Raw genomic sequence first — 12,637 nt, forward strand, 5'->3', positions numbered from 1 at the left:
AGAAGGCAAAGGGCCTTCCAGGACCAGTGTGCACTAAGGCCTAGAAGCCAGGCTGTGCCCAGCCCAATCTGAGGAACTCCAGTGCAAATTTAGCGTGGTTGGTGCTGCAGTTCATATGAATGAAGTTGGGGAAGAGGTGGGGGCATGTACCCCAAGTTTTACAGTGAAGAGCTGGAACTTGAACCATGGGTAGTGTGGAGGTAAGGAGGGGTTTTGAGCTGGGGAAGGACAGTTACATTTGTGAGGTTTCTGGGGCTGATGCAAAGGTGAGACTGGAGGTGCAGTGGCCAAGAAGGAAGCTGGTGAATGGTCCTAGAAAATCAAGTAATATGACATCTCAACACCCTGATGCAAAGATATGCATCCATTTAGCCTCATACTTTAGACCTGCTCTTTCTTTGCCTGGGTCACTTTGAACAGTCTCTCCTGCATCACTTGCCAACCCCACTGGTAAAAGAGTGGTGTTTGCTTGTCCTGGGAAAAGAGTTTTAGTTTTGCGGAACCAACGGTAGCAAGAGCATGTAAAGCAGTCACTCTTCCGGTGCAGTCACTTCAGACAGGACACAGCCCTGTGGAGACTACCCAGACAGGGCGGTATCAGAAGAGAGGTGGGGAGTGCTTTCAATGGAGAATTAGCCCTTCCTGCTTGTGGCTTAGGATCAGCTAGGGCAAGTGTGAAGAAGGCACGTGGAATAATACAAACACAGCATTGTGCCAAAGCCCCCTGCCCCCATCCTGACACAGAGGAGTGGGGTCCTGCAGGAAGCATCACGGGGGCTGCTTGCAGACAGTGGCCTAACCATACCTCCTTTCCTCTCTCCCCAGGTCACAACCCAAGGGGGTGCGGGGACCTTACCGTTGTCCCAAGCTTCCAGCAGTCTGAGCACAACAGGTCAGGGAGGGCAGAAGGTGGTGGTGGGGGGGACTGGGAGGATGAGGCACAGGCTGGAGCCTGAGGTTCCCAAGTGGCTCTGGGTATCAAGACTGGGCCAGGGGAGTGTGGGTGGGGGAATGAGAGAGACAGTGGGAAGAGGGCAGGACTCACCCCTCCTCTGCAGGAGCAACTCAGCTTTAATCTGCTTCACAGTTTCATATGAGAAGTGGTAAAAGGTGAGGCACTTGGGTTTTGTGCCTGGCCTGTCATTCATAAGCTATATGCACTCAAGAGCTTACTTTACCTTTCTGAGCCTCAGTTTTTATAAAATTATTATGAATGTGTAATACATACAAAAGATATAAATGCATGCAAGAGTGTATGTATGTGTATATACGTATACACACACATGTGCATACATACATACTCTTGTACCCAGAGTTCTCCTTCCTCTTCCTGGGACACAGCAGGTTTATATATATGGTTATACACTATACATATATACATATATGAGTAATATAAAATTGGCCAGGTGCGGTGGCTCATGCCTATAATCCCAGCACTTTGGGAGGCCGAGGCAGGTGGATCACCTGAGGTCAGTAGTTCAAGACTAGCCTGGCCAGCATGGGAAACCCTGTCTCTACTAAAAATACAAAAATTAGCCAGTGTGGTGCCTTGTGTCTGTAGTCCCAGCTACTCAGGAGGATGAGGCAGGAGAATTGCTTGAACCTGAGAGGAGGATGTTGCAGTAAGCTCAGATCATACCACTGCACTCTAGCCTAGGCAACAGAGTGAGATTTCATCTAAAATATATATTTAGCATAACAAACAACATATTGCCCTTCCCCAGGCCAGAAAATAGTAAGTGGAGATTTATAAAGTAGCAAGTGCTTGCCTGGCACTGTACTGAGCTCTTTCTAAACTGCATTGACTGACTTAATTCTCAAATTCATTTTATGAGATAGGTTCTATTATCCCCATTTTCCAGACAAGGGATCTGAAGGTCAGAGAGGTTAAGGCACTCCCCCAGGGGCACCCCTAGGACAACACAGAATCAGGAGTTTCTACCCCAGCAGTCTGGCTAAATCTGGGCCCTCAGCCCCTGCCAGGTTGCCCATTCCTCAGCTGTGGCAATGTGCCTGACACCCCTTGCCCCTCCCCACCTAGAGAGCCATAGGGCTTTGTCTCCTGGGCACCCCCGTTTCTAGTCAGTATAAAAGTGGTTCAGGGCGGGGAGTGCAGAGTGCCAGGGCTCAGCAGGAAGCAGCTGTTCTGACTTCCATTGTTATGATAGGGGTCACCATGGCAGAGGCACAGGGAAATGGCTCTGGGAAGAGAGAGGAGGGAGGTCTAAGGCTGTTTTGACTGAGGAGATGCTTCGTGAGCTGTGCGGGAGGACAAGTAGGAATTAACCCCAGGTTCCTCAGTGGGCAATGAGTAGAAGCTGAAGACCTCATCTCTTTATCTCTCTCTGGCAGTTACTACCTTATCCTCAGCTGTGGGGACGCTCCACCCCAGCCGGACAGCTGGAGGGGGTGGGGGTGGGGGCGGGGCTGCGCCCCCCCTCAATTCCATTCCCTCTGTCACTCCCCCACCCCCGGCCACCACCAACAGCACAAACCCCAGCCCTCAAGGCAGCCACTCAGCTATCGGCTTGTCGGGCCTGAACCCCAGCACGGGGTAAGTGGGTGCAGGTGGGAGGCTGTGGGGAGAAGCAGGGTCGCTGCTGCTTCTGGGGTGGGGAGCTGCACCCCAGTTATGCTGTCAGGTCCCTGCCCCTGCTAATGCCTCTGCTTTGCCTCTTGCAGAAGCACAATGGTGGGGTTGAGCTCCGGGCTGAGTCCAGCCCTCATGAGCAACAACCCTTTGGCCACTATCCAAGGTGCGTGCTGCCTCATGTCACTCCCATTGTCACCAGCCCTATCCTCTGGGGCCTCAAGCCCTGCCATTGCTGCTCCAGCCATGCCATCCCGCCACTGCTCACTGCATCACTCGCCTCTTCATACCCATCTCACCTTTGGGGAAGGTGTGAGGGGTGCTGATGGGGGTCAGTGGGACCGATGAGAAGATGGGGGGCACTCTGGGCAGGATGCTGGAAGGCAAAGGTCTCCCCTGGCCCGGCGTGCCCCCAGCCCAGCCTCTCTCTCTCCCCACCAGCCCTGGCCTCTGGTGGAACCCTGCCCCTTACCAGCCTTGATGGCAGCGGGAACCTGGTGCTGGGGGCAGCCGGCGCCGCCCCGGGGAGCCCTGGCCTGGTGACCTCACCGCTCTTCTTGAACCATGCTGGGCTGCCCCTGCTCAGCACCCCGCCTGGCGTGGGCCTGGTCTCAGCAGCAGCTGCGGCCGTGGCAGCCTCCATCTCCAGCAAGTCTCCTGGCCTCTCCTCCTCATCCTCTTCATCCTCATCCTCCTCCTCCTCCTCCACTTGCAGCGAGGCAGCAGCACAGACCCCTGGAGGCCCAGGGGGGCCCGAGGCAGGGTCCAAACCTGAGTGAGGGCCAGCCATGCCTCCCCTCCCACTCCTCTGACCCCTGCCTTGGTCCCTTGCCTGGGAAGAGGGCAAGGAGGTCAGTGGTGGGGACACAGAGGGTCCTCAGAGCAGGAGTGACAAGGGAGGAAAGACCAAAAAAACCAACCAACCAAAAAAAAAAAAAAGGAAAGAAACTAACTAACCAACAAAAGAGAAAACCAAAAATAATAACAACAGAAACCAGCTGCCCCAAAGGAACCAGAGGTGAAAAACAGAAAAACCAAAACCAAACCAAAAAAAAAAAAACAAAAAAAAACACACAAAATCAAACAAACCAAAAAACCAGTCGCGAGCCAGACCTCAGTGTGCTCACACCCTCACTGCTACGACACCAAATAAGAACCCCAGCCAGGGGCGGAGAAGCCTCCAGCAGGTCAGACCTCATTGCCACCGAGCCCTGGCTGTGGGGCCAACCCCCAACCCTGCCTCCCCCAGTGGGGGCTACAGAAGGAAAAAGAGAAGATGCCAGCTTCCTAGTCCTGGCCCCCAGCCCTGGGCCAGCGAAGACAGGGCACAGTCTGGGCAGATGGGCTGGGGCTCAGCACCACCCGCCAAATGTTCTTTTCCGGAAGGTGAAAGAGAAAGGGCCTGAACAACCTTACACCAAATATTCAGTAGCTTCATCCAAAGGATGTACAGAATTTTTAGCGTTGTGCTCAACAGAATGTGTCCCTACCATGTGTCCCCATCTCCCCTGGCCCCCAGCTCTCCCCACCTGGGCAGGGGGTCTTGCTTTAACCTCCTCCCTCCTCCCAGCCAGGGGAGAGTTCAAGGGAAGGCCTGGGGATGACTTTTCATCCCCTCTTCCTCCCTCTTTTCCCCTTTGAAGGGTGAGCTAGGCCATTTTGCCAAGTTCTAGCTCTCACAAGTCCCTCCTCAACCCTGTCACCCTCCTCTGCTCTGGAATCAACCCCCTCCCCAGCCTATGGGAAGGTGGAAGTTTCAGGCAAGAGGGGATGAAGGCATTCAGTTGAGGGCATTCAGTTGTCTTTTTCCATCCTGTCAGTTTCCCTAAAAAAGAAAATTCATATTCCAGTGCCTATCCGTGGGATCCTTCACGTTCTTTGACATTAACCAGAAACCAAAAAGAGAACTCACCTCGCTTTTCCCATCCCTTGCCCCTCTGGTACTGGCGAATGCCTCTCCCTCCCCACACATGCACACACGCACACACCCCAGTGGTGGGGTTCCTCGAGATGGCATCCCCATCAGGGTCCATGTGTGGGGACATTGCCACAGCCTGTGGTCCCTATCTGAAAAGGCACGGTGGTGGCCACTACTCCCATGAGACCTCCACGAGTCTTGGCTGGACCCTGTGTTTGCCCAGCCCCGGACACATCTCCACTGACGACGGACAGAGGAGAGACGCCACTGGGAGCCACCCTGCCCTCCTGCTATTATGGAGGCCAACAAAGTTTTGAACCAAAAAACAAAAACAAAACCAAACAAACAATAAATTTAAACTAGAAAAAAAGAATTTATATATATATATAAAAGGGAAAGAAGATGAGGACTCTTCAAGAACAAGATAGAGCCGTGAGGCGGAGCCAAGCCCCTGCACCAGTGGTCCGGGCCCTTGGTCCCCAATTCGGACAGAAGGACGGATGCTTCTTTCTCTTCACAAATACCTCATGGACGTCGTCTTTGGGAAAGCCGGAGGGGGCGGCTGGGGCAAGCCTGTCCCTCGGCCAGGGCAGATGGAAGCGGGTGGGTGGGGCTGAGAGGGTGTCAGGGACAGGGGTGAAGAGCTCTAAACTACCCCCCGCAATCAACTGAAAAAGCTTTAAAAAAAGAAAGAAAAAAAGGAGTAAGCAAAAAGAACGGACGAAGGAAAACAACTTTCGGGTGGTTTGATTCCTCCTTTGATTTCTTTTTCAGTTCTCTTCTGTCTGTCCTCTCCTTCCCTCTTTCCTCTCTCCTCTCTCCCCCTTTGCTCTCCTCTCTCCTCTCTCAATCTTGTTCTTTCTGTGTCTCTCCTCAAACCAAAGTGTTGCAGTGAAGGACGCGAGCCATTGAAATCAGGGTGGGGCCTGGCAGCGCAGTGTGGCCCCCGCCCCTCACTGGACAGGAGCAGAGGGAGGGGAGAGCCCTGAGACTGCAGGGCCGTGGCCTGGGCAGCTTCCACTTTCTCCTGGACACTCTTGAGGAGAGGCAGATGGAGCCCCAGGCCTCAGCGTTCTCTTTTTTTCTTGTCTCCCTTCTCCCACCTGGGAAATGAAACTGTTGGGCTGGGCCATGGAGGCAGCAGAGACTCGGCCATTGCAGGGGCCTCCGGGTGCCTTGTCCGGGCAGTGGGGCCCCCCCACCCATGGCACGATGGGGCCTGGCACCTCGTCGACCCATCCTCGCCGGAATGTAAGCATCTCCGCCGAATGACTCCCTGCCCTTACCCTACCTCTGAGTTTGTCCATGTTTATTTCCTGAAGAGAGAAGGAACTGGCAAGAGGGCTTCGGCCCCAGCCCAAGGGTGGAGAGGGGGCCGAGGGCTCCTGACCAAATAGGAAGGACATGTGAGCAGAGCAAAATGAAAGGAATTACAACCAAAACCTCCTCCGAGAAGACAGGCAGCATGGAAGGCATGGTGGAGATGACTCAAACAAAAACTATGATTCTAGACCAAAAAGGAAAAAAAAAAAAAAGGAAAGAAAATCCAGGACTCAACCACCACCCACTTCATCCTGCTTTCTCCCCATCAAGTCCCACCACCTGGGACCTCTCCACACCCCAGTGTTGGGGAGTGGGGCAAAGAGAAGAGGAGGAGCAGGGGGCAGGGATGGGGCAGAAGCCCTGACATTGGTGGAGGGACCCCTGTGCAGCCAGGGTGCTGGGGACCCTCCCCATCCAATCCTCACAACTGGGAAAAGAAAAACAAGAAAAAAGAAAATTCCTGGGAGGGGGAAAAATAACCAAATCCCAAGCTTTAACTACAGCTGTGAAACCAAATATTGGGAAGGGGGTAGGAGGGAGGGAGGGGCAGGTGAGCCCCAGGTCTCCCCCTGGGCCCCCCTCCCCCGAGGACTCGAGATAAGGCACCAAATACCTCATAGAACTTTAATGTTAAGGAAACCAAATATCGTTGGCTGGGGGCCAGCCAGGGCAAGGGGCTGGGGGGCTGGAGGGAGCCAGGGTTGGGAAGGTGATGGGGGAATTCATGCCCCCCACCCCCATCTGTCCCTTCCACTCGGGTCCCCCGTCTCGACTCCGGGAAACAAAACTATCTCATCGTTTTTATTTTGCGGTCTGTACAGAGCCTGTGTCCGTGTGTCTGTGTGTGAGCGAGAGAGTTGGAGGGCTGGGGAGCTTTATGTGGGGGATGGGGAGGGAAACCCCAGGCTAGGCTCTGGGCTAGGTTAGATGTCCAAGGTTGGGGGCTGAAGGGCCTGGGCTAGAAAAAGAGGAGATATGAGTGGATTGGAGCAGTGGGGAGCCCTCTGAATTTCTCTTCTCCCCAACCCTGACCTCCTACTTAAGGGAGGGACAGAGACTGGGTCTACCTTAATGGTGGGCCTTTTCATTGTGCCAAAAAAAAAAATTGATGCCAGTAACTAAACCACCTCTCTCTGTTCTCTTCTGGGCGGCGGGGGGGGGGAGTGCGGCGGGGGGCGGGTAGGGATGGGGAACCCAAGCCCCAGTAGGAGTTGGGGCTGTGATCAGGAGGAGGGGAAGGATATGAGTTTTCCACCCATCTCCTCCCTGGAGAAGGCCGTGACAGGCTCTCCAAGCCCTGGGGACATTTGGCAAGGAACTAGCCAAGTCAGGGTGAACTCTTGACCTGACTAGTTTTTCTAACCCACCCAAATCCCAGGGTGCTTCTCTCTTCCTCTAGCCCAGGGTAGGGGGTCCTGAGTGAGAGAGAGAGTGAGACAGACAGCAAGATTGAGACACGCGGGCCCCCACTGGTCTCTGAGTGGGAAAGGCAAGTGCGAGAGATAAAGGCCTCCAAGAGAAAAAAGAAACAAACCAAAGATTTAACCATTAAAAAAAAAAACCCCACAGACAACTCCGCTACCTTTTTATACGTTGGAAAAAAAAGTGAAAAAAATTAAAAAAAAAAAAAAAACACAAAAACTCCAAGCCGCAGGTCCTTCATGCGGTTTAAACTTTGACCTCAGCAGTCTCCAAAGCAAGACGACGATGACAAAGGCGGAAACAAAGAAAAAATAATGTATATTTTTAAGTATTTGTCCTTGAATTGTTAGCTCCTTGTTAAACAAACAAGAAAAGGAGAGAAAAATCCAGAGAGAAGTATTGCTGGGACGGAGACGACTATTTACTATGTCTGTGACCTCTTCCCTCTGCCTCCCTCCCCTTCCTTTTTCCTGTCTTCTATCCTTGCTTTCCCTCCCCCAACCTGTCCCCCAAACCCAGGGGCTCAGTATTTATTTATTTATATAATCGCAGGGTGACTGGGGGTCTCTCTCAACAACTTGTAGAGGGCCTTTGGATCATGGTGGGGTGGGGAAAGGGCAAGAAGTCTTTGGGAAGAGCAGGGGCCTGAACTTTGATCAGCTCCTTTCTGGCCTCTTGTCCCACTGCTGCCACCATCACCTTCCAAATCCAGGGCTGCACCAGGGTAAGGTGACCACCCTACCTTGTAAAGACCTGACTGGCTCAGCCCATTTTGGTGTGGGTGTCTCTCACCTCCCAGAATAACCAGGTCAGACAGAACAGGGGTGAGTGGAGTTGGAGGGGGTGGCAAGTACAAGGCAAGGGTGCCCAAAAAGCGGCACCCAGAAATCAGCCCCGGAGTAGACCTGCCTTTCCTCCATCCTCACCAAGTTTGCTTCCCTTTCAGTTCGGTCTGACCCCTGTATTGGTAGCCCCTCCCTTCCCTTCCTGTACCCACTCCCTGTCTCTTCTCGTGGTAGCGGGTTAGCGTTTCAGTGTTCTTAACTCCAATCTGCTTGTTCATTGTACAATGTGCTTCTTTTAAGGCCCCATTTTTGTAACTTGAGTGTGTCATTCATCTGAACAAAAAACATCAAAAAATAAAAAATTAAAAACTGTACAGAGAGAAATGATGCCTGCTCTCCCTTGGTCTCCTCTCTGTCCTGGGAAGGGTGGTAAAGAAATCCGGGTATAGGGTTGGAGATCTGTATGCTGGGTTTTACTTTTGAATGCTCACAGTCTGGGCAACATAGTGAGAACTCTTCTTTTAACCCCAAAAACTCAGCGGGGCATGGTGGTGCATGCCTGTAGTCTAGTCCTAGCTACTTGGGAGACTGAGGTGGGAGGATCACTTGAGCCTGGGATGTAGAGGCTGCAGTGAATGGTGATCATGCCACTGCACTCCAGTCTGCGTAACAGAGAGAGACCTTGTGTCAAAAAAATAAAAAAAATTTTTTAAATATTTAAATTTTAAAAGAGTGAATGTTTGGAAGTAAAACCTTCACAAATGTTCTCACCAATCAAAGAACCAAGTCTTTAAATTCAGGATGAATTCACATTTCTGAATTCAAATCTCAGTCCCGCCATTTTATAAATATATGACCTTCCAATATGTGAGCATCTGTGTCCTCATCTGTAAATTAGGGACAGTATCTACCTCACAAGGTTGTAGGATGATGGTCTAAGTAAAGTGCTTAGGACCGAGCTCCAGCACACTGTCTTCAATAAATGACTACTATGAGAAAGCCAGGAAACCAGCAAGTATCTACCCATCTCCATCCCTGGATGCTTTGCCAGAGGATGAAAGAGACTATTTAAAACCAGAGTTTCAATTAACACATTGAAAAGTTTCAGCCTCACAGATAGTCAAATAAATTAACAGAAGAGTCATATGTCATTTTTTCACATCACTAAAAAGCACACAAAAAAAATGAGGCCATGTGCAGTGGCTCATACCTGTAATCCTAGTATTTAGGAGGCCAATGCAGGAAGAACCCTTGAGCCCAGGAGTTCAACACCAGCCTGGGCAACACAGTGAGACCCCATCTCTACAAAAATTGAGCAAAATTAACTGGGCATGATGGTGTGCATCTGTGGTCCCAGCTACTCGGGAGGCTGAGGTGGGAGGATCTATTGAGGCTGGAAGGCCAAGGCTGCAGTGAGCTATGATGGCACCACTGTACTCCAGCCTGGGTGACAGAGCAAGACCCTATCTCAAACCAACCAACCAGAGTTGATTTTGAAGTATTCTGGCAGTACAATGTATACATCAACCCTCTTCCTTTTTAGAGCAATAGTAACTCTCAAATTATTATACCCATCTTGGCAGTAGCAACAGCTTCTGCAGGTCATTGGGCCATGGACTGATCCCTAAGACCTCAATGCTGAAAATTAGAAGTGGTATTAATGAAAATGTACTGCAAGGCTGGGCACAGTGGCTCACACCTGTAATCCCAGAACTTTGGAAGGCCAAGATGGGCGGATCACTTGAGGCCAGGAGTTCAAGACTAGCCTGGCCAACATGGTGAAGTCCCATCTCTACTAAAAATATGAAAATTAGCCAGGCGTGGTGGTGCACACCTGTAATCCCAGCTACTCAGGCAGCTGAGGCCCAAGAATCACTTGAACCTGGGAGGTAGAGGTTGCAGTGAGCCGAGATCATGCCACAATGCACTCCAGCCTGCGTGACAGAGTGAGACTCTGTCTCAGGGAAAAAAAAAAAAAAAGCTGTTGAGTTTCCTCAATACTGTTCTATCCTCTAACGTATGCTTGGTACACAGGTGCTGGGATCCTGCAAATTCGATAGTGAGGGCTGTGGGAATCGAGGCACAGGAAAAAGGAATAGAGTGAGAGATATGTTTCATACTTAGTAAGACAAAAAGTGTTAGCATTGCAGTGTTTTGGCAAGACTGAAAGAAAGCAAAGCACCTCAACTCTCAAAACAAGTCAGCAGGGGTGGAGCGTCAGAATAGTACATTGAAGAAGATCATTTGGTCCAGGCTTGTCTTCAGGGTGGCACAGTCAGAACCACACAGAACCCAAGACCCCATCTCTACACAATAAATTAGCCAGATGCGGTGGCTCTCGCCTGTGGATCCAGCTACTTGGAGGATGAGGCAGGAGGATCACTTGAGCCCAGGAGGTTGAGGATGCAATGAGCTGTGATCGTGCCACTGGATTCCAGCCTGGGTGACAGAGCGTGACTCTAAAAAATAGAAAACAAAACAAAACAAAACAAGCCGGGTGTCATAGTTCACGTCTCTAATCCCAGCACTTTGAAAGGCCAAGATGGGAGGATCCCTTGAGGCCAGGAATTTGAGACCAGCCTGGTCTACATAGCAAGACCCCAAACATGGGCCAGGCCTGTAGTGGCTTATGCCTGTAATCCCAGCACTTTGGGAGGCTGAGGTGGGCAGATCACGAGGTCAGGAGTTCGAAGTCAGCCTGGCCAATATGGTGAAACCCATCTTGTCATTTGGCAAATGACATGTCATTTCTTATACAACAATTATTAGAATTTATTTTGTTTTAGGCTGGGCGTGGTGGCTCATGCCTGTAATCCCAGCACTTTGGAAGGCTGAGGCTGGTGGATCACCTGAGGTCAGGTGTTCAAGACCAGCCTGACCAACATGGTGAAGCCCCGTCTCTACTAAAAATACAAAAATTAGCTGGATGTGGTGGCAGGTGCCAGTAATCCCAGCTACTCAGGAGCCTGAGGCAGGAGAATCACTTGAACCCAGGGTGGGCAGTTTGTAGTGAGCCAAGATTGTGCCACCACATTCCAGCTTGGGCAACAGAGCAAGACTCTCTCAAAAAAAAAAAAAAAAAAAAAAAAAAGAGAAAAATAAAACCTGGCCGGGTGTGGTGGTTCACGCCTGTAATCCAAGCACTTTGGAGGCCAAGGCGGGTGGATCACCTGAGGTCGGGAGTACAAGACCAGCCTGACCAACAAGGTGAAACCCCGTCTTTATATAAAAAAACAAATAAAAAAAGAAAAATAAAACCTAACAGAGGAACAGAAAACCAAACACCGAATGTTCTCACTCCTAAGTGGGAGTTGAACAATGAGAACACATGGACTCAAGGAAGGGAACATCACACACTGGGGACTGTCAGAGGGTCGGGGGCTAGGGGAGGGATAGCATTAGGAGAAATACCTAATGTAGATGGTAGATGACAGGTTGAAGTGTATATAAATAGGATTTGGAGCTCCGGCACACTGTCTTTTATATGTGTCATTTATTAAAGACAGTGTGCTGGAGCTCTGTCCTAAGCGTTCAAAACATATATAAAAATGTATGTTTATATATGTCTACAAAGAGTGAAACAAACTTCTATTAAAAAAATACGTATCTTTACATATATGTGTATCAATATTTACTATATAATTTAATTTATATACATATAACAGGTAAGATATACACATACACACACATGCACATAACCTACTGGTTATGTATTTTTTGTATAAACAGAACCCTAATACAGTAACCTTTTAAATCTTATGTCATTTTTTTTACAAGAACAATTATTAGAATTTATTTTGTTTCAGGCTGGGCATGGTGGCTCATGCCTGTAATCCCAGCACTTTGGGAGGCCGAGGCTGGTGGATCACTTGAGGTGAGGAGTTCAAGACCGGCCTGACCAACATGTTGAAACCCTGTCTCTACTAAAAATACAAAAGTTAGCTGGGTGTGGTGGCAGGCACCAGTAAGCCCAGCTACTTAGAGAGGCTGAGGCAGGAGAATCTCTTGACCCCAGGAGGCACAGGTTGCAGTGAACCAAGATTGCCCCGCTGCACTCCAGCCTGGGCAATAGAGTGAGACCATGTCTCAAAAAAAAAAAATTGTTTTAATATAGCTACACTATCATAAATTATTTCAGTGCTTATTTATATTCTTAAATTTTCCTAAATTTTAAATTTAATCTCTTTATTTGGACACCTAATTTTCTTCCATTTTTCACATATGCATCTTAGCAGTGTGTCCAATTCTTTGGTCACAATATTTTTTTTCCTTAAACATTTATAGATGTGTTACCACAATCTTCCCACATGTGATACGGTGTAGAGGTGAATGCTAAGGCTAGCAAGCTTTATGTTCCTTTCCTTTTTTTTCCACTCTATTTTTCTTATACTATGAAGATGATGTAATGAAGCAATCACCATCCTTGATATTAATCTTTTCTAGTAAAATGTAACTATTTAAAAAAATAAACCCAAGGCCGGGCGCGGTGGCTTACGCCTGTGGTCCCAGCACTTTGGGAGGCTGAGGCAGGCGGATCACCTGAGGTCAGGAGCTCGAGAGCAGCCTGACCAACATGGTGAAACCCTGTCTCTTTAAAAA

The 12,637-nt window shown here is 49.8% G+C and overlaps 1 protein-coding gene and 1 pseudogene across 13 annotated transcripts in view; both read left to right on the forward strand.

The window, feature by feature from the left end:
• POU2F2 (POU class 2 homeobox 2) overlaps nt 1–8,412 on the forward strand; it is a 44,602-nt gene extending 36,190 nt beyond the window's left edge. For 5 of the 13 annotated variants that reach the window (XM_064381250.1, XM_064381252.1, XM_064381254.1 and 2 more), the window contains 4 exons: nt 826–892; nt 2,353–2,554; nt 2,683–2,756; nt 3,032–5,225. In XM_064381250.1, coding sequence (XP_064237320.1) covers nt 826–892; nt 2,353–2,554; nt 2,683–2,756; nt 3,032–3,369 — 681 coding nt within the window. In that variant the 3' untranslated portion in view covers nt 3,370–5,225. Of the gene's footprint in view, nt 1–825; nt 893–2,352; nt 2,555–2,682; nt 2,757–3,031 lie in introns of those variants that run through there. The other 8 variants (XM_064381253.1, XM_064381255.1, XM_064381256.1 and 5 more) reach the window with 5 other exon arrangements.
• Nucleotides 5,036–5,905, forward strand: LOC135276816 (uncharacterized; annotated as a pseudogene).
• Nucleotides 8,413–12,637: the final 4,225 nt, after the last annotated feature.

This window comes from Aotus nancymaae, unplaced genomic scaffold, assembly GCF_030222135.1.
Source record: "Aotus nancymaae isolate 86718 unplaced genomic scaffold, 86718_ANA_hifiasm-v0.15.2.pri h1tg000028l, whole genome shotgun sequence".
NCBI classification, from domain to species: Eukaryota; Metazoa; Chordata; class Mammalia; order Primates; family Aotidae; genus Aotus; species Aotus nancymaae.